The following is a 24,344-nucleotide window of genomic DNA, read 5'->3' on the forward strand; positions in this document are numbered from 1 at the left end:
CTGACAAATATTTGGCTCTGTGGGCGAAAGTGAAAAGGCCAGACGCTGGTCTCTAGATGGCCAGGAAGTATAGCACCAGTGTAAACGGAAAACATTTGAGCCCTGGGAAGTTATTTCAAAGGGTGGTGTTTTTTTTTTTTTTTTTTTTTTTTTTTGTGAAAGGGGAAAGTGCCTTTTAGTCTTTAACTTCGACACTGTTAAACAACATGCTGATCAATGGGTGATGCCAGATGCGTATCTTGGAGAGCAGCGTTAATTGCCGCTCGTGTGGGAATCGCAAGGATGCGCTACAGCTGGAAGAAGCACTTGGCACTGCAGGAAGTGCTTCCCTGTCTGCAAGGCGGAGCGGCTAAGGAAGACACCTCAGCAGGGCCGAGTTTCACAGGTCAGGCTTGTACATGAATTTTAAGCAAGTGAGGAAGGGCTTTGGAAAGAAACGGCTGTCCCGTGACCCGCATGGAGCAACGGCACAGCCAGCTCCAGTTCTGAGCTCCTGCTCAGCAGGATTTCTCCTGGGAATGCGGCAGTTGCTGGATGTCTCTATTTCAGCTGCCATGAAAACACACTTGTGCCCAGGCTTCGTTTTCTCCCTCAAGTGCTCCTGTTGCCATTCCTAGGAGTTCAAAGTGGCTTTTGCTCTTCTCCTTCCCAGCTGCAATTGGATAGTTCAGGCTCCGGGTAGGCATGGGCAGGAAGGGTGGAAATATGCCAGGTGCCCTGTTGACAAAATTGCAGATGAACAGGATTTTTTTTTCCCCTTGATTAAATGATGCCTTTTTTTTCATGCTGACACTGAGACTGGAAAGCTGTTGGCGGACAGCACGACTCTGGAAAGGTCTCTCTGAGCTGCTCTTGTTTGCTGAAACTTGCTAACGTGACCTGTTCATTTATGGAGTTCATAAAACATACAGGTTATCAAGAGCAATGTTTGTGCGAGGGTCCAGTCTGATCACAGGAGCTGCGAAAAACAAATGGGTGCCAGGAGCCGCTCCGAGGTGTCTCTGCATTCCCGTGGGAGCTGGGGGTGGGTTGGGAAGCAAGAATTTAATGGTTGCCATTTTTCAGCACGTGATGCCAGGGCCTGTGCACCTCTGTCGTCCTTGCCAGGGTTTTATGAAAAGCTGGCAACACTGGGAAGGGGCCAGTTTTAACTGGGAAAAGAGAATTTGGCTAAACCTGAGCACCCTAATTATCACATGAGGTTGAAGAGGTAAATGTCTCCAGGATTTGTTTGAGAAACCAGGGATGAAAGGGTGGAAACAGGAATAGGCTGCTTTTTGCCTGCGATCAGATAAGAAAGAGGAATTGTCAGTGCTGCTGTGGCTGGATGCAGAGTAGAAAAAATGAAGTTGCAGTGAGTAGTTAAAAAGCAATTAAACTTCTAAGAATATGTTCCCAAACTGCAGTTTGCCAGCACTTACTGTATCTTTTATTCAGAAACAAGAGAAGTCCAATCTCTTGAGGATAATATTCCTAAGGTTTAGGTAGTGATTAAAGACATGTAACTCAACTATATGAAGAGAAGTTTAGGAGATTTTTGCCTTTCTTTTTTTTTTTTTTTTGGCATCTGTACCATGGGTGTCTCATAAATGCCACTAATATCTGCAGCAGCAGTTGTGTTGCTGTAACGCTCTTTGGACTCCAGTGAGGACTGATGGATCCTTCTTTTTAACTGGGTTAAAACAAAAGTTTGGTGGCCTCTGTTTCTTCCTTTCAAGCTGAGTGTGGTTAGAGGAAAGGTTGGTTCTTGGTTTAAACGAGCCTCAGGATGACTCAGTGAAGGGTGGGAAGCTGGTGAAGCTTCCTTGTACCAATGTGCATGATAATAAACAATAGTTGAAAAGTGCATAGTTTATTGAGCCATAACCACTTCCCTCTTGAGTAATAACAACTGCATATTTTTAAACAAAGTTTAGATATATAAATATTTGTGACACATCAATCACTGAAATGCAAACCTACAGGCAAAACAAATTTTTATATGCATCAACACTTTCTTGCTGAACTAGCAATGACCATAAGATGCACAATTCCTATGGAACGGATGGGTCCTCTGTAATTTCACTCATGTTGGCAGTACCCTTTGGAAATCCATGTCAATGTTACTTTGAAGACAGAGTAAATATAAGCTAAATGAGTGATATTACCTGCCACTTCCTACAGAATGCAGAAAATGGGACCAAAAGGAACTTCATGAAGTCACAATTATGCACTGGTCAGAGCCCTAATTACAGCATGGCAGTAAAATCCTCATTGCTTCTGTTAACTTACCAAGACGATGCATTTGCTTTTTGATTGCAATGTAATAGGCAAGTGCCTCATGGCTGAAACTCAAGGTTTTAGATAAATACTGACTGTAAATGGCATTAAAGAGGAATAACTTTGTTTCCTGGCAGCATTATTTTTCTGAACTGGCAGCTAAAAGTGCCATAGTTTAATCCTAAGTAAACATGTCTGAGCGCTCATCTGTCTGAGAAACAGGAACTTTCCTAAAATAACGCTGGATGAAATAACTCTGATTTCAAGGGTTTTCCATGGGGTCTTCACTGTTTCAAACTCTGCTCTTCCAGGTAGCATTGACAACACTCTGGGAAGATTTTCTTCAGTTACACCCACAAAACACAAATAATGTACTTAATTAAATAAGGACTCTTCTAAGATTTAATATGCCAACATCAAAGTACCTTGAATATGATCTTTGTCTCTGAGAGGAGGTTTCCCACAGATGAGGAGTAGTCTTGGGTACTTTCTAGCAGCAAGTGCAGAATGACTAGCATGTGCCAAGCAAAAGATTCCCTCAAGTCACCAATACTCTTGCTCCAGTGACCATTTCCATGGGGGTGTGAGCCAAATAAGCAGAGTTTCTGTGTAGTTTTCTTGTTTGTTCTCAAAATGTCTCCCAAATTTCTATCAGATGGCAACATTTTCAGCGGACCCACTCTGAAGCCATGATGCTGGCTTTTGTGCAGTGACACCCTTGGAGCAAAAGGTAGCACCCTGACTTGTGTTTTCCTGTGGTCTTAGCAGGCGCGTCGTCATTTTGCGCTGCAAAGCCTCAACCTGAATCAACTAGGAGCAAAGGCAGAGAGTGTTTCGAGGGAAGGTGTAAGCACAGCCATGCAGGAAGGAAATCTTATCAGCTGTGTGGAGCTTGGCTGAACACAGAGTTGTTTGTCAGCACAATCCACAGCGGTGCAGCTGCAGGGACGGGCTGGGAAAATGAGGCTGGATCCGGAGCTTATTGGACTCCATGCAAAACAACACCTGATTACTTGATCCCTTCTCCCTCTGAAGTCAGTGGGATGTTGCTGTTTATTTCAGAAGGAGCAGAAATTAGGCCTGTGCCTTTAGTGCTCTGCTGCATGTGTTTGAGTAGTGGTTTCTGGAAGTCAAAGCAGAATCAAAATTCTAAGTATACAAGCCCAAACATCAGAAATGAAAACTTGAGATATCTGTAGAGTAAAGCCCTGAGGGTGCTGAGGATTTGGATTGATAAAATTTCTAATAATTATGACATTTCTTAGGGAACATATCCAAATAAACCCCTTTACAAGACTAGGTCTTTGAAGAATTGAGTCAAAGACTGGCAAGAACAGAAAAAGGGAAAAGAAAATGCAGCTCTTTGTAGTAATGATTTATTCTGCCTTCCATAATGTGCCCTCTTATTATATATCTGTCAAATACTCTCTATATTCAAATACCATTTTAGAAAATGTTATATGGCTCAAGAGAAATTTCAAACATCTTAAGGTTCTTGTTGCTGCTTTTCAGAACTTATAGGAGAAATGTTTCCGTGATTTGAAATTACAGCCTCAACGAAAACTGCTCTTATCCCTTATAAAGTACTTCAAGATAAATGATGCTGCGATGTAGTTCTGTTCTGGGGATGGATGGAGGGTGACAATCCTGTGCCTCACTAGAGTGAGCGTTATCTTGAAGGGTGCACATTTCATCTGCCTTCAGTGAGGAAAGTTTGCGATTCAGGAACTGAATATTTTGAAGAGACTGTGCTGGACAATGGGCACTCTCTGGGCAGAGCTGTGGTTATCAAAGTGTCTTAGAAAACAAATTGGTTCAATTGAGGAACATGGGGATCTTCCAGTGCTTGGATTTGGTGTATAATTAGAAACTTCACCTTGGTAAAATCCATGTTAGCTTCAGAGAGAATTAACAGGCAAAGAAACATAACCCCAAAAGTGAAATTTTCTAGATTTGTGCTTGTATGTTTTATCAGTCAAATTCTATTCATTTTTAAACAAAATAGCAGAGAAAATATTCATCATATGCAGAAAAAAAGACTAAATCCTCAAACCTAAACAACAGAAAAATACATCTGGGTTGAAGAAGGAAGGGCTAGTGTTACCAGTCAGGTGTACTCTGGAGGAGAAGGGCTGGGAAGTTAGCCAGGTGTGTTTTGTTGTTTCTTATCTTTTTGGTCTGCTTTTCTAATTAAGAAACAAGGATCCTGTGGAATGGCTTAAATATTCATTATTTGCCAGTGAACCAAGTGTTTCAAACTCTATAAACATGTACAAATGTGTTAATGTATTTATAAACTTGAATAGAAATGTTGCTTAGAAGGTGTCTCACAGCAAAATAATTCTATCATATGTTAAGAGTATTATCTGTTACATTCAGGATAGGGTAGGAAGGGCTATTTCCTGCACATGTGGTAAGAAAATCCAGCTATTCCAGGCTCTTGGAAAGTTATATGCTCCCACATACAGAAACGAGCTTCCCCTCCTTAGATCTTTTTTCTTTTCCTCTACCTATAAAGCAAAATCCTTTAAAAGAGCGACTACTAGCTTATTTGTCCATTAAAATAGATATATGCATATATAGAAGAGATAAAAATTGTGTTTAACCACCAATTTTCCCCAAAGACACATGTAATTACAAATTAAGAGCCGGAAAATACCTATGCTACCAGTGTGACCTTTACTGTGACATAATAGACTATTGGGTTTTTGTGTGTTATCTTTGTAAGCCCATGTGAGTTAACTAAGTCTCATTACCTTCTGCACAGACCAGAGACCAAATCACAGGGGGTAGGTAAGGCTTGCTCTAAGTCGTACAGGGGGTGGTCTCATGGGACCCGAGCTGGGATGAAAACAACCAGCCGCTTTTTGTACATGGGAGTTCTTCTAACTTTGAAGAAATCTACAGTTAATCAGAAAAGATCACATAGGTTGTTTAAATACCACAAGAAAGGCCTTTATTGTGTCGGATATGTAAATACCCTTCCATCTGCAAGCATTTGAATAGATCTTCTTGCACATGTCAGGGAAGGGAGCGCTGAATCTAAGCAGGCCTGGTGAGGGGATGAACATCCTGAGGCAGGGCTGGCCGGCACGGCTTTGCCGTGGCCGATAAGGCTGGATTGTTTTTCACAAGGGCTATTCTTACACCTTTTTCCTATCCTAGCAGAGGGGGAGAACAAAAAAAAAATGTGCAAAGCAGCTGCACTGTTAAAAATACCATGTTGGGAGCTCGGTGCTGCTGATGGGGGAGGCCCACAGCCCCGGGGGTCTGCACGAGGCGGGTGACAAATCCCTGCTTCTTCCTTTGTCAGATCTGTAAGTGTGACCTACACGGTCATCTCCTGCCATTTTCAGTGTGAACTAAGATATCTAAGAACAATCAATAAACACAGTGGTCCCAGCTTTCTGGGGAGAAATCTTGCTCTCGCATAGCTCTCAATGCTGGGCTGAAGCTAGGAAGACTTCGTTCATATTGTATTGATGTTAATCCCTTCAAACACATGCCCCTTTGCTCCCTACAGAGGACTTTTGCCGAGAGTTTGCTGAAGGAGTTTTCTCCTTGCTTGCTCATGCCTTTCTCAAGGCAAATACGGATAAACTTTTAGGTAAGAGGAAAATGGTATGCACCCTTATTCTCACAATCTAGTGTTTATTGCTTTGAGAAAGAAGTTCCTGGGTTTCCTGGAATTAAACAAGCAGATAAACACATTGCAATTCAGAAGTTAATGATTGAGTAAATCTTTGGTTCAGTCAAGCAAGACACAAGAAACTCAAAGATAAATTTCAACCCAGTATTTACTCCCATCCCCCCAGAAACGCTCACTTGGAAGTCAACAAATTATTTCAGGGAGCTGTGTAAATGTGTGGCTCACTGCAGCTTGCATAACCCTCAGCTGCACGTGGATAAAGAAGGCCACACTGATGCTAGCTTTTTCTTCATGTTATTCCCAGGAGCTTTAAATTTGTCTCAGAGCAAGCCAGGAAGGTCAAGTAGCTCTTATCAGAGGAGACCAGTGTCCCTGTCCTGTGCTTTGCCACAGCCTCCAAGGACACCCGAGGCAGGCATATGTTTTGTTTTTTTTTCATAAAACCTCACTTTTGCAGTGAGATGTGGCAATTGCTCAATGTCAAGTGTGCATTGTGTAGGTGCTGCCCGTTACATACCTTGAACTTTCTCTCCTGTGGTTTTATGCGTACTCACTGGCCTAATCTTCTCCTGCAATCTGATGAGCGACAGCCTTTAAGCTCGTTCAAGTGCAGAGGCTGAACAAAAAGAAGGAGAAACACTGTGTTTTAGTTCCCCATTTTACAGGGAAACACAAGCAGCACATCCACCACTTCCCCAGCCACTACGGATCAGGCTGCAGGTGTGTGGGGATGCTTGTTGAGAGGGAGGAAGGGGTGGGAAAACATAGGTTTGAGAGGGGAAAATGTGGTGGTGGAGCTGTGTGGAAAGTAAGTCCTTTTTGAGAGGGAGAGTTGGGTGGAAAAAAGCTCATTTTTGAGAGGGAGAAGTGTGCGGAAAGCACCCCTCTTTAAAAGGAATAGTTATGTGAGGAAAAAAGCTCCTTTTTGAGGGTATGAATTGTAGAGAGAGGAAAAAAAGAATTTTTTTGAGGGGAAGAGATCTGTGGAGAAAACTATCCTTGACCATCCTTGAAGAGGGAGAAATGCATGGGGAAAAAAACTAATTTTAAGGAAAAATTGTGTGTAAAGAGCTCTTTTTCGAGAGGGACAAGTGTGTGGTAAACACTTGTTTTTTGAGAGGAATTTTTGGTTTTGAGAGGAAAACTTGTTTTCACATGGAATGTGTGGAAAACCTTCTCTTTGAGAGGAGGACTTGTGCGACAAAAAAATCATTATTGAGATTTTTTGAGAGAGGTGTGGAAAGCTTGCCTTTGAGGGAAAGAAACGTGTGGAAAACTCTTTTTTAGAGTAAAAAGTATTGAAAAACTTGTCTTTGTGAGGTAAAAAATTGTGGAAAATTTGTCTTGGGGAGAACTGTGTGGTAAAAACTCATTTTTGGGAGGGAATAGCATGTGGATAAAATCATCTTTGTGAGATAGAAAGTTGTGGGAAACTTTGCCTTTGAAGGAGATGATTGCGTGGTAGAAACCTGCTCTGGAGTGGGAGACGTGTGGAAAAACTCATCTTTAGTGGGGAGAAACATGTGGAAAACAACTAATTTTTGGATGAAAGAATGTATGGAGAAAATGCATTTTTGTGAGGTAGAAACTTGTGGTAAAACTGTTTTCTGTTTTTGTTTGGGTTTTTTGATAGGGAGGCCTGGGAAAGATTTTTTTTTTTTTTTCTCCGAGATGCCTGTGTGGAAAAATACCTCATCATTGTGAGGTGGGGATATGTGGAAAAACTGCTCTTTTGGTAGGCAGATGTGTTGAAAAACTCATTTTTGTGAGGTAAAAAATTGTGGGGGGAAAAAAGTTTAAAGTTTTTTGGTAGGAAGACGTGTGGAAAAGCTCATTTCTGTGAGATAGGAATGTGAGGAAAAGCTTATCTTTTGATAGGGAGACCCATATGGGGAAAAAAAAATCTTCGTGAGGCAGAAATATGCGGAAAGACTATTTTTTCGGTAGGGAGACCTGTAGTGAAACCCCCCTCACGTCTGACAGGTGGAAGCTGGCGGGAAGGCTCCATTGGCGCCCGTTTCTCCACACGCGCCATCGCGGGGAGGCACCTGCCTCAGCGCTCCCGCCGCTCCGCGCCCTGCCTGGGGGCGGTCCCGCCGCAGGCCCCGCCCCGGCGCTGGCCCCGCCCGTCCGCGCGCGCCGCGCTCGGGGCGCTGAGGGCGCCGCGCGGAGCCGGGCGCGGAGCCGGGCGGCAGCGGCGGCGGGAGCGATGCGGAGCGGCGGCGCCGCCGGTGAGTGCGCGGCGCGGGGCCGGTGCGGCGGCGGAGCAGGTGCCGGGAACAACCTGCTGCGTGTGTTTCTTCTTTTCCTTTTTATTTTTTTCTGCTCTCAAGCGGGGCTCAGTCCGTGGTGGCGGCTGCCCTGCCGCGTTCGCGGTGTTTATTGTCGTGGTTTGAGTGTTTTCCCTCGCCCCTGGAGGCGAGCTGAGCTCGGGCTCAGGCTGAGGGGGCAAGTTTATTTGCGCCCAGGGTGACGAGGTTGAGCCGGTGTCACGAAGTTCTCTAAGGGACTGAGCTGAACACAGGCATGGAGGTCCCTGCGACTTTTATGTTAGTGTTAGAGCCCGGATTATTATTATTATTATTTTGCCGAGGAGGCTCCAGATCTCGTGCCATGCAGCTGGGCACGGCCCTGCGACGGCTGCGGCCTCTGGGCCCCGGCCACGCTGCTGGTTTTGAGGAAGTTCTTAATCCGCCCGTGACTCAGTTTCCTAATCTTCAAAATGGTTTAATGAAACTTGTCGCACTTGCCTCCCAGGGGTATTAGCATCTAATTGATGTTGGTGAAGCACCTTGGCCAGTCAGGGCGAAAAGAGGGCACCTGCCTTCCCTCATTTCACCATCCTGCAGTGGCTGCTAAAAATATGACATGGGTGGGAAAAGAGATTAGCCAGAAAACAAACTGGAAGTCGTGTGTGATAGCGTTTGCGCAAGCGCTCTAAATAAGTATGTGTCCATCTGTAATTAGTTTGAAGCACCTGGGTATCTGAGGTGTCTGGTTCTCTAGATGCTCTGACTCGCACCGTTTCTGCAGGACAGGTCGTGTGAAGCGCAGGCTGCGGCTTCAGGCGGCTCTCGCTGCTCACGGAGCAGCCACGTGCGCTGCTATTCCCCCGTGTTGTGAGGAAGACGGCAAATGTTTGAGGAACTGAAGTTGCCCTGAATCACTATCAAGCAACATGTTCTTGTCCTGCTCAGACCGCATCTGCGTTTGATATTGGGTTTTGTCAGCTTTTACTTCTTGTAATGGGGAAAAGCATAGAAGAATCTTAACAATTCTCTGCCTAAAAAAATTTTTGTTTTTAAACTACAAGTGCTGCCCTCACCTGTGTCCCCATTTCATTCGCTAGTCCAAGTGCTCCCCCCGCTGTGGGCCCAGCCCCACCTCCTCCCCCGCCAGCCTCTCCGTTTCGGGCTGATAACGGGCGTTTTGGGGCTGCAGAGCTGGGGTTGCAGGGCTGTGAGCAACACGCTCCGGAGGGACAGAGGTTAGTTCTCTGATCGGCCGCCGTGAGTAGCGACACCTAGTTACAGAGCAGCCGTAGTGGTCACTTTTCAATTTTAAAACTGGGTTTAGAAATTCTCAGTCTTTTTTTTTTTTTTTTTTTTTTTTTTTTTTAATTCCCTCTCCTGATATTTGACCTCCTCCACACTGCAAGATGGGCTGTTTTATGGCTGGGCTGCCTAGCTAGATACCTGTGCGCTTGGTTTGTGTGTTTTATTCGACTCTGCACTTGAGGCTTGTCACTGGAAAACACATGCCATTCCCTACTTTAGGAAGATATGTGACACTAATAGCTGAGGAGCTACAACTTTAAAACGTTGCTTGACACTGGTTAGCCCTATTTTCTCTGTAGCACTAGAAAAAGATGCTGGAGATGCAGTTTATAATGCAGGGCAGAGGGATATGAAGCTCCAGTGGAAAGCCAGAAGGAGGTGGCATTTGGATTCCTCTTGCCCTGCAGCCGCTTGACTTTGGCCTGTCCCACCCATAGAAATGGGTGAATGCTTAGCAAGTCATGCAAGTGTAATATATAATATGTAAAGTGCAGATGTGTAGAAACGAGAAATCATTCCTGTTTAAAAGTCTGAATTTCTTTTTCTTGTTGCTAGTGGCTCTGGGTGTTGCCCTGGGAGCACAGGGCAGGCTGACATGCCCCGTGCTGGAGCCGTGGTCGCACTGAGGCTTGCGAGCAGCTCGGATCTGCCCCAGTTGCATCGAGGATCTAAGGTAAGCAGCCTCTGAAAAGATAAGTGTCTCTTGTTCTTCTAAGATATTCTGAAGCAGCACTTTCTTGTCCTGTGTCCCATTCCTTGCACAGGTGTGAGAGCTTATTTTTGGGGTGGAAATGTTCTTTAGGAGAGCCTAAAGCAGGGGACGTGCTTGCTATCTGTCCTGTTTTCCTGTGAGCGTGCTGCAAGACGTCCACCTTTGCCAGCACGTACCTTGTATCTGCTCCAGCTGCCTCACTGCTCTGGTATTTTATAATTGGCATCTTGAAAACTCGAGGGAAAACTTTCAAATGCCATATATTTCCCACTGGGACTCTTCCACATGGCTGCAAGGTTTGTTGTGAGTCCTTGGTAACGTCTAACCTTCCTCAGGAGCTCCTGATCTCAGCTCAGCTCCCCTGCGTCGCGGCCAAGTCCTGTGCCCTGCTGGCTGAGGCTCTGCCTCCCGGGGGCTCCGTGGAGGGATGGGAGGAAGGAGCCACGCTGCTTTGCTTGTCTTTGGGACCACATTTAGAGATGTTTCTGCTGCAGAGAGAGTCCTTCAGAAATGGTGTTAGTAGTTGAGGGCCTTCTAGCATCCTGTATGGCACTGGCTCCAGAAAATACAGATATTCTATATTAAGGATATTAAGTGTCCACTGATTCAGTGACTGTGCAGATACATAGTTAATAATGTATTATGACACATTCTGGAAATTACTTCGTTTATTTTTGACGTGGAGAAGATGACTAAGACTACAACTCTTTCATCTACACATAGTTGCATTTACAAGCAAGTGAAAACATCCCCAAACTGATCTTTAGTTGTTTCCCAAGTCTGTCTTAGTTCCATGAAAGGAAAAAAATTTGGACTTGTGCTCAAATGTGAGCTGCCTATCTAACTCTTTTCCTACACCAGACTTCCGTTCATCGAGCGTGTGTTTGGTTTTGTTTTCTTCCCAGTTTTTGTGAGCAACATACAGTGCAGAGGAGAGAAGCCTGATTCCCTGTCAGGACAGGTAGACACTACCACTGCACAGATTAAAACAGACACTTAAAGCTGCCATTAGTTCAAGTTTGCTTGTTTTTATTTCTGTGCCCCAGTAACACTAATGTAAGTAGCATAAAATCTGAACATGAGTTCATTTCTCTTTGCTTTTTTTTTTTTTTTTTTTTTTTTTTTTTTTTTTAACTTCCCTAAGTCGTGATGATAAGACCCCGTGAGCAGAAAATATTTGAGAAGAAAAACAGCAGCTCGGAGATTAACCTTCCTCTCTGTTGCTGTACACTTTGCTGTGTTTTGCTAATTGGTCTCAAAATGCTACATATTTAGGATGTGACTTATTGTGTGCTGTCAATATATGCATTAGATTCATTTCTTTTTGTCACCAGCATTTCGTCTGCGTTGATCTACACAAATGATGCTGACAGTTCCTCTAAATGCTACATTCAGCCAAGTGGATATTACCAATCTGAATTTTAAAATGACTGTGCTCAGTGTTGTAAATGTGTTAGTTGCAGAGTTCTGACTTCTTAAAAAGCAATTTCTTTGGATCTGTTAGTCCATGATAAACCCTTCTCAGACTTTTTAAGCTTGCAGATTATTGCCTGTGTAGACCGCAGTAATGTGCGAGAGGGTGTTTAGTTTTACCCTTGTGTGTGACTGCTATATCCAAGTGTCAAACAGGATTTCCAGTGCCATGAGGAACTTCTGTTGGGCATATGTGGGGATTTTTGTAATCATCTTTAAATTGTTTTATGGCAATTTAAACATCTAGAAAATCTTCAGTGAAAAAGTGCTAAGATTTGTTTTATGCAGCATTATTTGCAAGGCTGAGTACATCAAAATGGCCCTTTGTGTAATGTATTCAGGTGCTGAGTAGCACGTTGGAGGACTTTTAAATCTTCCAAGATATTTGCTCCCGGTCTGTCTTGTGTGAATAAAATACCAAGGAGTCCAGCATAAAAATATTATCGATTCCAGAAAGAAGAGTAGAGCAGAAACTGACACAAAAGCAGGATATGCTTTTTTTCCCTCCTTCCTTGAGAAGACTTGGGTTTGTCAATAGTGGGATTCTTATCAGCATAAGGGGAGTGTATTGTGATTAACTGCAGTCCTGGTTACTGGCCGAGGTGAGTCCCTTCTGTGAGTGGTGCTTGGGATGTGCGGCAGCGCTGGCCCCCCAATCTGTATACATGGGGCAACACAGGTGGCCTCAGAGAAACCAAGGCAGCAGGGCAGAAATGCATAATGTTGCACAGTGTTTCCGCTGACACTCTTTCCAGCTTAAAAACCCTCTTTAGTTAACACCACCCTTAATAGACTTTATTCCACAAGATAGTGGGTGGGTGGTTTTGGTTTCCTCTTACTCATTGCAGCAGCTTCCTTTTGCACAGGATCATCTCTCAAACATGCTTGTTATCAGGCTGTTTATTATGAATTTTCTTTGCGCTATGTCACCTTGCGCTGAGCTGGGGAATAATGTTTAAGTAGCAATTTGAACTTGCTAGGAGAAGATTCAGGGCTTGTGTTGCAGGGAGTCCTGGGGATTGACTTCATGGTATTAAGTGCATAGTCAAGCTGATTGGTATTTTTATCCTCTTGTCCTCCTCTCTTCACCTCAGCGGTGGGTCTGGCACAGTGTGTACTCTTGAGCCTCCCTTCCTTTTCTTCCAGTGAGAGAGATTTCCCAAGCTTGAAGAGCACCTCCACGGTGTGTCCTTACCTCGTTGAGGGGATGGCTTTCTGAGCGATGGAGCTTCCTTCCCCAGGCCTAATTTCCATCCAAATTGCTCTGGAGAAACTGCTAACGAAATGTGATGCTGGTGTTTGGGTAATTTATGTGGATGAGCTCTCTTTTGTATCCAAACTGCTAGCCTGCTGCTCAATACTTGGATTTCCCCTTTTCCTGAGCGCTGAGAATTTCCATGGTTGTCACTTACGCTTCATTTTTTTTTTTTATCTCTTCAGAAAATTAGGAGTTTATATAGGTTATGCACAGCTGTAGGACAGCAGAATATTGAAATCTGGAGCTGCGCTTCAGTTCGCGTTTTTCTTCACAAAACGGACGCAGAGCACGGGTGTTTTCTGTGCCTTGGTTAACAGCCTCTTCTTCTCCGGGCACCGTTTATGTTCATCAGTGTGGCTGGATGAGCATCAGAAATGTGCACGTGTTTGGGGCTTGAAAACCCGCTCCGTGAACACCAACTGTTAGGATCTGATTCGAAGCTGAATTAACTGGACGTAACTGAATATTTCATGCTGTAATTGCCCTCTGAAATGGTGCCGTGGTGCTGAGCCAACATCAGGTGTTCTAGCAAATGCCTTAGAAAGAATGAACTTCACGTGCTGAACCAAATACGTCCTGGTAGCAAACCTGTTTGTTGGGACAAAAGCCACCCTATTTCTATTGTTCTGATGGGATGTGTATGTGAGGGGGAGAGGGATTAAGGGTGGCTAGTTTTGTTTTCTGGAAATGAGTAGCATATATTTTTAAGAGCATAAAGCGGATATTACTCAGTTTGTGACCTGCTTCCTAGTAAAAGTGTCTTGAAGTGAGGATTGGTCTAAATCTGTTTCCTGCACTCCTGCCGTGCAGTATTATGTGATGCTGTCTTGTCCCAGCGGCATGCGGTGTGCCACCAAATATAAATAACTGTGCGTGTTGTGCCACCAAGTATAAATAACCGTGCATGTCAGGGGTAATTTGAGACAAGGTGCCAAATATTTCATGAGGCGCTGTCTCTTGTCCTGGCTACCTGGCACCTCTTTGGGAGCAGGTGCTGGAGCTGAGGCTGCAGCGGAGGGGTAGTGAGTAAGGCGATACGCGCCGGGCTGTGCGGCAGGGCTGCGCGAGCGACGCTGCGGGGCAGGCACATCTTACTTGTGACTTTGAAGCTTCAGTAAGGGACGGGAAAATATGTTAATTTGCACCACGCCAACCGGCTTTGTGCACGTTTCCTACCCCTCTTTCTTAAAGGGGGATGGAAAACCCTCAATTATCAAGATATCAGAGGGCGAGGGTGTATCCTTCTGGACTTAACTTGCTCCTGCAAAAATACTAAGAGCAGGCTTATTTTTTATTTTCTTTCTCTTTCTTTACACCAGGAGTCACGTTTTTTTCTTGTATAGATTCATGTAGAGGGGCTTCAGTAATACTTCTGATGGCTTTTCACAATAAATGCAGAAGCTTGGTAACATCTTAAGGCCTTCTTTATGCTTGCATTTAAATACATAAATACTGAAGGGGTGTATAGCCACTTCTTTAGCTACTGTTGGACTTAATGAGTGGACTGATGCTATTAGTAACGTGCTCTTCAAACTGAGTTATGGAGTTGGAATATCTGTCTCCCACTTACAGTGCATTTATGATGCATTAATACAAAGTAAAAGGGATTATACGGCTATTTAAGGGCAAGGTGCAATGCTAACATGTTGTTCACAACACTTTCGCCTTATAAAGGTAGGTCCAAAGTGCAACCTGACCTTCAATAAAATATACAAATGACCTGACACTTGTTTTTTGACTCAGCTTCTTCTAAAGGAGCATTTATATGATCCCTTCAAATGGCCAAATAAAGTAGGTAGTTTCATCATGCAACGTCAATATGAAACTCTTGCCCTTTGAGGTGAGATTTTGTTTTGTTTGGTTTTTGCATGGCAAGTAAAACATTCAAAGGGCCGTAACTGTATAGAACTTAATAGGATGCATCTTCGCCAAAGGATTTGGGCTCCTTTGAAATCTCAGCCTGATATAACCACAAGTATCTGCTTCTGGAAAATAGCTGTGTGCTTAAGTGCTGCTTTTAGTTCACCGTTCTCTAAGGTAAATAAAGGAATGGCATATAATGTGAAGCAGGCCTGTATTTGCATCCAGGATTTCATTTAGAAGTAAATATTGGTGCAAGATATCACAGAGTTTTCACTCAAGTAATTTAGTACTCAGAGAGCCTGCAAAATACTGCTATGCAGTTTTCGGGGTCTCTCCAGAAGGAGCATGCAGACAAACAAAGAATTGCAAAGCTTTCCTCTGCCTGGCTGACCAGCTGCCCTGCAGCCGATACAGTGACCTGCATGCAAAGTTTATTGAAAATGTATGGGGGGAAAGGGAACGGCCGGTACTTCTGCACTGCAGGGGACAAAGGAACTTTCTTCTCTGCTTTATCTGTCTTTCCTCCTAGAGAGCAAAGGGCGCTGTCAGGTTATGATCGCCGCTTCTGAAGAGTTCATGGCAGTCTTAGCTGTATTTATTTTTAATGACTCTGTTTCTCTAATGAGAAGATTACCTCTTGTCATGCTAAGAAGCGGCTCATGTTTTCAATCCAAATTTCTTTTTTTCCATGTGGGTTTTGCCCGTGTCTAATACTTTGTTATGGTATTATGCCAGAAGTAGGGCAAAAATTATTATTTGTAATTTTGGAGGAGGTGGTTAAGCCAAGTGATGTTTTCTTTCTATTCATAATGATTCCATATCAATTTTACTGATTTTTCTGTTTTTATGGAGGACAATCTCCAGAAGAGAGAGGAGCTTTGCTGATCTTCACCAGGGTTAGGGATTTCAAAATGAAAACTAATGGATAGTTCTGGGCCTGGCCAGCAGAGACTGACAATGACAACATGCACATGCAAATAGTTGTTTCATGTTTGGGGATTCTTATTTATATTTTATCTATATATATTTTATAAATATTATAAATATTTTTATAAAAATATAGTATTTTTATAAATAATATTTACACTTTTTAAATATTTTATTTATTTTTTAATTTTTTGCTTAGTGCTCTGTGAGGGGTCAGATGCTGCCCTGCTTGCAGCGGCGCCGTCTTCCCCGAGCTGCAATTTCAGATGGCTGGGTTTGTTTTACAGCAGTGGCGTGGGGTAATGAGAACCCGACCAGTGCTAAGGAGGGCTGGAAACAGCTGGGCTTTCTGCTTGCATGGCGTGTTTAACACTTCACTCAAACTGTTTTGACCTGGCGTTGCTGGCCAGTATCCCTTATATTTTTATAACTGCAGCAGGCTCTGCAAGAAGGTGACTTAAGTGGCAGTGAGATGCGGGCCAAATTTAAGCTGCTTATTGTGGTTTCTGCCTTTACCATTTTGTCCCCTGCTTTTTTTCTCTCCTCTAAACCTATGCTGGATTATATCCCTATTGCTTTTGCTTAAAATTTAAAACTTCATCTTTGAAATTCGCAGCTTTGTGCTGGATCCTCTGGCAGGCTCCAGGGGAAAACAGGGATTAAACAAGAATATAGTGAAATCTGCCCGGAAGTTCTATAGTGAAATCTGCCTGGAAGTTCTTGCATTAATTGTGCTTGTACTCATTGCGCACAGTGCGACTTTCTGGTTAGGGAGCTGTTAAGTGTGTTGGGCTTATTGTACCTCTTAGCACATAAAGTGTCTGTGCCTATAAGGTTACCAGGGCTGCCCCAGGCTCCGTGCGTGTGTGAAACATCTTCTGCAAAAGTTGGTTTGTAGTTAGTTGATCCCATGGATTTTAGGATCCAACGAGTCCCTGCTGCGTTTTTTTTTTTTTTTTTATTTCCCTCTGACTAGCATGCAGAAGGGAGCCTCGATGTGTGAATGTTTTGCTTTACAAATGCACTCCTGTTTCTTCCCCTCAGAAATGTTTCTTTTGAGGCTCAGACCCTCCTCGGCGGCCCCAGAGGGCTGGGAGAACAGGGCCCGAGCTCCTGCCCCAGCAATGAGATTGCCTGAGCAATCCTGCCCCAGGTATCTGGCCAGATTGCAGCACCTGGGCTCTCCTAAAGCAAGAACGCTTTGACCCAAGATGTTTTCATAAATCTCTTTCCTTTTTAAAACATTGTTTTCTCCAACAAAGCTGGCTCTAAACAGAACCTTTCTGTACCAAACACTCTGCAAACCTAGAGCTGGTTAATCCTTTCTCCCTGAAAATTTCAGCCTTGCTGAGAGTCAGGGCACTACAGGAGCCTTTGCTCAGTCCCTGGGTAGCTGTAGGGAGGCGAGGAAATCTGATGTCTTTAATCAGCTCTGGAGCTATGAGCGTTAGACTTGAAGGAGTAATGAATAATTGCTGCATCCATCGTTTTGGGATCCCAGACAGATGTAGCCTTTCTGTGTAACTTGGTGTTAATACATGGGAGTGAAATGGTTTTATTGGCCTTGAATACATGGGAACGAAACTTTTGTCTTAAAACATTCTGCATTTCAGGTGTCTAACATGCCTGTTATGGTTCTGCACTTGCGCATGCCCAACTCCTGAAGCTGCTGTTAATCTTGACTTTCAGGCATGTGTTGATGTTGGCCAAAGCTGCCTACAGATTGCATTTTTCCTTTCAAAAATTTGGGGTCTTCTATACATTATAGCAAATATTGGCACTAGGTAACTGTGAGGAAAGTATCTTTTGAGTGAGTTATTCACGTTCCCCTTTGTTGCCTTAGGGACTCGCATTCCTAGCATGCAAACCCGCTAACATGCAATGAAGTATAGGTAAGTGGAAAAGTTAAATTTTCCAGCTGAAGGAGTGACTAACAAAGTCAGATGATAACATCTTTTGTGTAGGTAAGCATGTCTCCTCGCGTTTGTTAGGTGATAGAAGGCAAGTGGCCAACGTTGCATTAAGGCTTTAACGAGAGAAGATGCATCCTCCTCTTCTGACCTTCAGGCCTGTTGATGGTGCAGACATGATGGACATAAATCTGAGCCTTTTGGAACGAGGCTTTCCTATGTGGGTGACTCATTGCCCTTAATAAGGGCTTGTTCAGTCTGCATGCTTCGTAGTGTGCTCTTTCTGTGCTTGAGATGATGAATCAGAATTTAATTCTATCTGACCATATCCTAGCTCGCCTTGTGAAAACAACGACACCAGTTTGCTGTCTTTTCTGTTATTGCCTAATTCTCCTCTGCTTCCAGAGGTTTGTTTGAAGGGGCTATTTCTTGATGATTTATTCCCACTGTTGGATTTTTTTCTGATGAATTTTCCCTAAATAATATTTTGAGATAAATTCATTGTCTGCTGAGAGGGTTTTGCTGTAGCAGAAATGGATGTTTTTGTAACTCTATTGGAATCTTTGTTTGGAGTTTCTATTTGTACTTTGTTTTTCTTTAGTCTTGGGGAAGGCAAAGCTGAAAGAGGGTAGAAATCATCGTGCACATTTTCTTTCAAAAATGTCTCTGTTTTCAAAAGCAATGTCTTTTCTAATCTCTTCTGGCAATTATGGGTTCGACTTGCAAGGACAAAAAGAAGAAAACAAAAAAGATAAAGCAAACTCTATAGCTTTTATTCTATCAAGAGCATGAAGGTTTCCTTGCACAGAATTTGGCGTTTAGTTCAAGTTTGCATGGGTGTCCCTGGTTCTTGGGGCTGTCACTGCGGAGCTGCCCTGGTGGCTCCTGCTGCCATCCTTGGACACGTCCCAGTTTGCCTGGGACAGGGTCTCTCCTGGGGTACTGTCACCCCAGGCAGCTCATCCCTGTGCATTGCCCGTTGCTGGAAGGAGGAACAACAAAACGGTGCTTCTGTGATTGCTGACTAAGCCGTATTCCTGCTTCGTGTGGGTGCTCTTCTGGGCTGATGGAAAAACAAATCGCTGACTTCTTGTATTCACTATGTTGTAACTGTTTTGCTCTATGAGCTTGATATTGTGGCACTGAAGGCAGAGATGGACAGGATTTTCACGGAGCTTGAAGTACTTTCATAGAGTACTTTGATAATTTTCATCATGTACTAATATAATTTAACTTGAATTACAGACATGCTGTCTTGCTGGCTCATGTTAAATTCCTTTTGTTTTTTCTTTTTTCCCTTTGCTGTCATAGTCCTAACCCAGAACATCAGATCAACTTTCTACTGTTGTTCATATTGTGTTTCAGTTCTTCTAGAGCAGAAATTGAAAAATGCCATTTCTTGCAACCAATCTGAACATGTTTTAATATGTTATTTATGTGTGACATTAACCCTTAATGAATGTGACTTAATAACCTAAAATTATCTTTGAAGATGAAGACAGTAGAGAAAATTTGAGGCTTTATTATAGAGCTTTTAGCACCTCTATTATAAAAACTAATTTTAAAATACTCTCACTGCAAGCTTTCCTTTTCTGAGGCTGGACATTTTTTTTTTTTTTTTTTTTTTTTTTTTTTGCATTTAATTGCCTATCTGGAAGACTCTTGTGGCAGGGTGCGGCTCCCGGCTTTCCTGCAATTTGGTCGATTAAATTCTAAATTCTGTAAAAACTACGTTCATCTTGGTTAATTATGTTGTCTGTGCTTCTTAAATCCTTGCGCCCTTGCTGTGCCTCCCAGAGAAGGCTTGCATGTGTGGAAATGAGCATACATGGAGTTACAGAATCGCAGAATGGTTGAGGTTGGAAGAGATTTCAATTTATGCCCACTATCCCTTGTGCTGTCACTGGCCACCACCAAGAAGAGTTTGGCCTCATCCTCTTTACATTTTCCCCTCGGATGTTTATACATATTGATATAGGACCTGTACTAAGCGTTCAGATTTATTGCCTGATGCCTGAATTCATGAACAGTTTCTGGAAAGAATGGTCTCCCCTGGTGGGTGCTCTTTGATCTGCCCATCCCTCGTGTCGTCTTCGGTGGTGCAGAGCATGGACCCTGGATTAGCCTGCGTAGGGTAAATTCCCATTGTGGGTGGCTTTATTTTGTGCCTCCTGTGCAGGTGTCTGAACAAGCGTCCTTGCAGCGCGCGCTTCATTGCGGGACGGCCCCAGATGCGGCAGGTCACATCATCCCAGCAGCATGTGCTGGAAGAGCTTTGTCAAACTGGGGCAGAATGAGCTGAGAGCAGCGTGGCCGTTCACCTTGCAGGCCAGGGGCAGAGAATGCCTCGGCAGGAACTATTTTGAATTCTTTGCTTGGCCTCAAAAGTTATGTTGCAGGAGCTCTGTGGAAGTCAGCTTTCTATTTGAAAAAACGAACAAACAAACAAACAAAACCATGAAACTCTTCTAGCTGTTCATAAAGAGACTGTTTGGGAGGCTTTGTTCAGAAGCCGTTTTTGTTCACTCATGCTTCATCTTAGGACTGTGCGTCTTGAGAAATGTGTTTTCATTCTCTCACCTATTTGAAAACAAATATTTTAAGCAGATCTGCTGTTGTGTATGAACTACCTTTATAAGCAAAGCAAGGGAGAGCTCTAGTTATTACCAGAATCTTCCCTTCCCTTTTTTTTTCTTATTATGTCAGTTCTAGGAAAACATGCAAAGAAACCAAACCACCCAAAAGCTATGTTTCTTCTAGATAGAAATATTTATATTTAAAATGGTCAATGTGAGCAGAAATGAAGTTGAAAACCCCAGAAAGCCCTGTAATGCAGCCAGTTTCACTTACAGCTTTTAGCCATCTGATAGAAAGGAGGCAGCAGAAATACTGTAGTTTTTAGTGATGAGGGAAATTTGAAGTAAACAATTGCTGCAGGTGCTGTAGAATTCATCCTTTTGTTTCTTTTTGTTGTTAACCTGAAGCCAACAGTATGTATTTTGTATCTAGCGTGCCTGACTAAAGCCTTAATAAAAGAACTTACTCTCAGGAAACATGGCAGAGTGAGGGAGGTAGTGAAAATGGCATCGGGATTAGTGGTGTTGAAATGTGAGGAATTTGATTCTTTTCCAATCTCCTTGAGGGTCATGTTCTCAAATATTAGAAATGGAGCACTAAGGGAGGACTTAAAAGTGCTGTGAGTTTGAGTTGAAATTAATAGCTCTTTCTCTCCCCAGCGGGAAAACTAAACCAAAATAAGAAGTTTTTTGAACTTTTGAGCACGCTACTCTAAAACACTGTCAATGAGCACTTGACTTGCTACTCTTGTCAAAAGTTACTTGTTTTCATTTAGTGACTCCCATATTTCAAATTTGTCACTTGCTTTAGCCTACTAAAAGGCTCTGTGCTAGCTGAAGTGAACCAGTTTGGTGCATCAGTTTAAGTAGCAACCATTGGTAGAGACATTTTGTTCACTGTCTTCAAAAATGTCTCTAGTAAGAGAGTTTTTCCCTGAAGGATTTTCCTCAGAGTCTTGTAACTAATGGAAGTAGGAAGTGGCTAAAGGGTAGTGCTCAAGGTTCAGGTATGGCTCTGCTCTCCCAGCTCCTCTTCTCCTCCCTTCCTTGCTGCCTGGAAACTGCTGAGGCTATAAAGTTATCTCCTGTCTGCACAGAAAATAAATTGCATTTAGGGGCTTGTGATCAGGCTCTATTATCAGTTATGGCAGAGTTGACTTTTAGAGATATTTGTGTTATATGAACATGATAACAGCCTTGCGGTCTGCTAATGAAAACAGTGGTGAGGATTGTTTTAGAGCCATTAAGTCATTCACAATCTTTTGTTGTGGTGAGGTAATATGGATACGAGGCGACGGGGCCGAGGACAATCTAATCTCGCTGCCGTTCTGTCGCTGCAGGGTCCGAAGTGGAATATTTCATTGACACCTCCTCCCTCGGAAAGAAGCTGGTCAGCACTGGTTTGAGGCCAAAGGGAAAAAAAAAAAATCTGTTAAAAATCTCTTGGGCGAGTATTTCAATCATATGATGACATAAATGTTTATCACTTTTTTATTTTAAGTGACCTCAGATCCCAGAGTGCCTATAGGTTGCACTGTTCAAGCCGCGTTGTGGCGTCTTACATGGTGCTCTCTCTATCTTTAGTTGGCTCCCTCTTATAACAGAGCTTGTGTGTAAATCTGAAATCCAGACTTACATTTTAGCTTGATCGCAAGCTGTCTGCCTGCCTGGCAGTCCCCTCCCTTTCCTGCTCCCCTGGGACCTTCTGAATTCCTCGGCCCATTTCGGGCTAACCCAGAAATAGCCATGAAGGGCTGTGTTTTTGGGAGCTCAGGGGGCAGCTGGGATGGACGCGCTCCCTGAGCCCCCTGGCCGGTGTTGGGGGCTCAGCACATCTTCCTCGAGCACTTCCAACTGGCAAGGGGCCGGGGATGGGCAGTGCCTGTGGAGTCGGTGGGAGCTCAGGGCACTTGGTTTCTTGAAAAATCAGACCTTTAGTAAGTCAGGGCATGCAGCATGTTTGTGCCTTTTCTTCATGAAGCCCTTCAGCGAAGGGCACAGAGCGTACTAAAAATGAAGAATTCAGAGGGGAAAACAAAAATTTCCTGACTTATTCTTGGCACAACATATTTAATCATGACATTTGGTCTAAGAAAATGTACAGACTCTTAAGTGCTGCCAATTTATTTTGCCCACAAACCAACAACAGAATGATGATGTGCACACAAAGGTTATTTATTTTGAACATAGACAGGGAATGTGACTCTTCCAAATGCTTCCTTATTTCTCCCCTCGGGATCTTTTTTAACACATTGCATAATATTTTTCTGTATTAGAGGATTGTGAGATAGATATGGTAGGTCTCTTCTCCACTTAAATATACTGGTTATGTTTTCCCTTTTCTTCTTTGAAGGAAGTGCAAGCAGCGAAGGAATAGTTTTTGAACAGTATTAAGTTAAAAAGTATTACTTCAAAGGCTCTTCAAACAATTTTTTCTAAAACTATCAGCCAACAGATGACATTCCAAGTAAAATAACTAATTATGTGGGAGGTTAGACAAGCATTGATTCAGTTCTTGATTGCTTGGACTGGTAGCTAATTCTTTAATAGCAAGAAGATGAATATATGATTTAAATCTCTGGACTTGAGTCCAGATAGACCCTTTTCTGAGGGCAAGTTTCTACATAACCTGTAATAATTCTCTTGAAAAAATGCAAAATCCACTTGGATATTTTCTTTGGACCTTGGCTGACTCTTTCAGACACTCCCCATTAAAGAACAAGGTTAAGCAGGATAAGGGAGTGCCCCAATGAAACTATTTCAGTTCTTGCAAACTGATGTTAATTTGGAATAGCTTTGCTCCCGCCAAACATTGGGTATTTATCTGGAATATCAGATGCAATTTGACGGTGATTGTGTTACTAAGAGAAGACAGTGGGGCTTTGTGGGCCAAGCCCCACTACCTTGTGTCTGTAGCGCCTGACAAGGTAAGACTCCAAACACATAACTTTAGCATTTAGCGTGTGGAGATAAAATTCCTTTCCGTGAACCAGAGCACCTAACCCTTTTTTGTTTTGGCAAATGGTTTAGGAAAGGGGGAGCTCTCTGCGGTTACTTGTTTTCTGTTATTTCAGTTCTGGAGGAGCTTGTGATAATGTTCCTGCTTATCCTGTTTTCTGCGTTTGCTCATGGCAAGAGGCCTGACTGCTTGGCCAATTCTAAATTGCTTTGGCTAAACCCTGCTCCTAGCTTGTGTAACAGGAGAAATTACCCTAAAATAGTGTTGACTTTTGGCTGCATGTTTCTAAGGATCCTTGAGACCAAAGCATTACTGGAGACGTACTTGCTGTGACTTCAGTTCTGGTTAGGAAAAGCGTCTGTGTGTGTGTGTGTGTATATATATATATATATATATATATATATATATATATATATTTGGTCTTAAATCTATTACCTAGCAGCTGTCACTGTACAAGAGCTAAGGAATTTTACAGGTTCTGTGGGAAGCTGGTGGTACTTGAAGCAGTCAAATTGAGTTTTCAAAGGATTTTCAAAGCAGCCTTTGTGAGGTGCATGTTGTGGCAACAACATTGATTCATTTATTGATTTTTAGACGCGTGCATCGTGAATGCTGCTATTAACTTTATCTTGCACCTCGTTGTGCTGTGTTTTCATGTTCATATTGGCTATACTTGCAGTTTGTGCGTTTAATTTCATTAGGCAGAACCTGCTTTAACGTGACCTGTATTTTTGTGTTTTCTAGGAGTAACATGCTTGGAAGTGCTTGGTAGCATTGGTCACCTGTACCGCAGCGCAAGAGCTCCAGCTTAGTCCTTCTTGCACACTTCTCTCAAAACATGGGGGAAAACGATGATGAAAAATATAGCCAAGCTGGCCAGACATTTGAAAACTTTGTACAGGCATCAACATGCAAAGGTACCCTTCAGGCCTTTAATATTCTCACTCGCCAACTTGAATTAGATCCTTTGGACAATAGAAACTTTTACACAAAACTGAAATCAAGAGTGACGACATGGAAGGCCAAAGCTTTGTGGAACAAACTTGATAAAAGAGCAAGTCACAAAGAGTATAAACGTGGAAAATCTTGTATGAACACTAAGGTAAGTGGAAAAGTTCAGTTTTGGATTTGATAGCTTAGAACTTTTTAAACTTGTTTTTCTGCAGAAGCAAGTTTTCTAGTATTGAATATAATATGCCCA

General features: G+C 43.0%; 1 protein-coding gene across 1 annotated transcript in view; it reads left to right on the forward strand.

Annotated features, from left to right (window-relative positions):
- The first annotated feature begins 23,891 nt into the window (after window positions 1-23,891).
- MICAL2 (microtubule associated monooxygenase, calponin and LIM domain containing 2) overlaps window positions 23,892-24,344 on the forward strand; it is a 75,614-nt gene continuing 75,161 nt past the window's right edge. Inside the window, exon 1 of the mRNA XM_088525847.1 lies at window positions 23,892-24,245. Within this exon, the coding sequence (XP_088381973.1) occupies window positions 23,982-24,245 (264 nt within the window). The 5' untranslated portion in view covers window positions 23,892-23,981. The remainder of the gene's footprint in view (window positions 24,246-24,344) is intronic.

The sequence above is a fragment of the Tinamus guttatus genome, unplaced genomic scaffold, assembly GCF_059628265.1.
Source record: "Tinamus guttatus ecotype Peru unplaced genomic scaffold, ASM5962826v1 Tinamus_guttatus_pri_ptg000240l, whole genome shotgun sequence".
In the NCBI taxonomy this organism is placed as follows: domain Eukaryota; kingdom Metazoa; phylum Chordata; class Aves; order Tinamiformes; family Tinamidae; genus Tinamus; species Tinamus guttatus.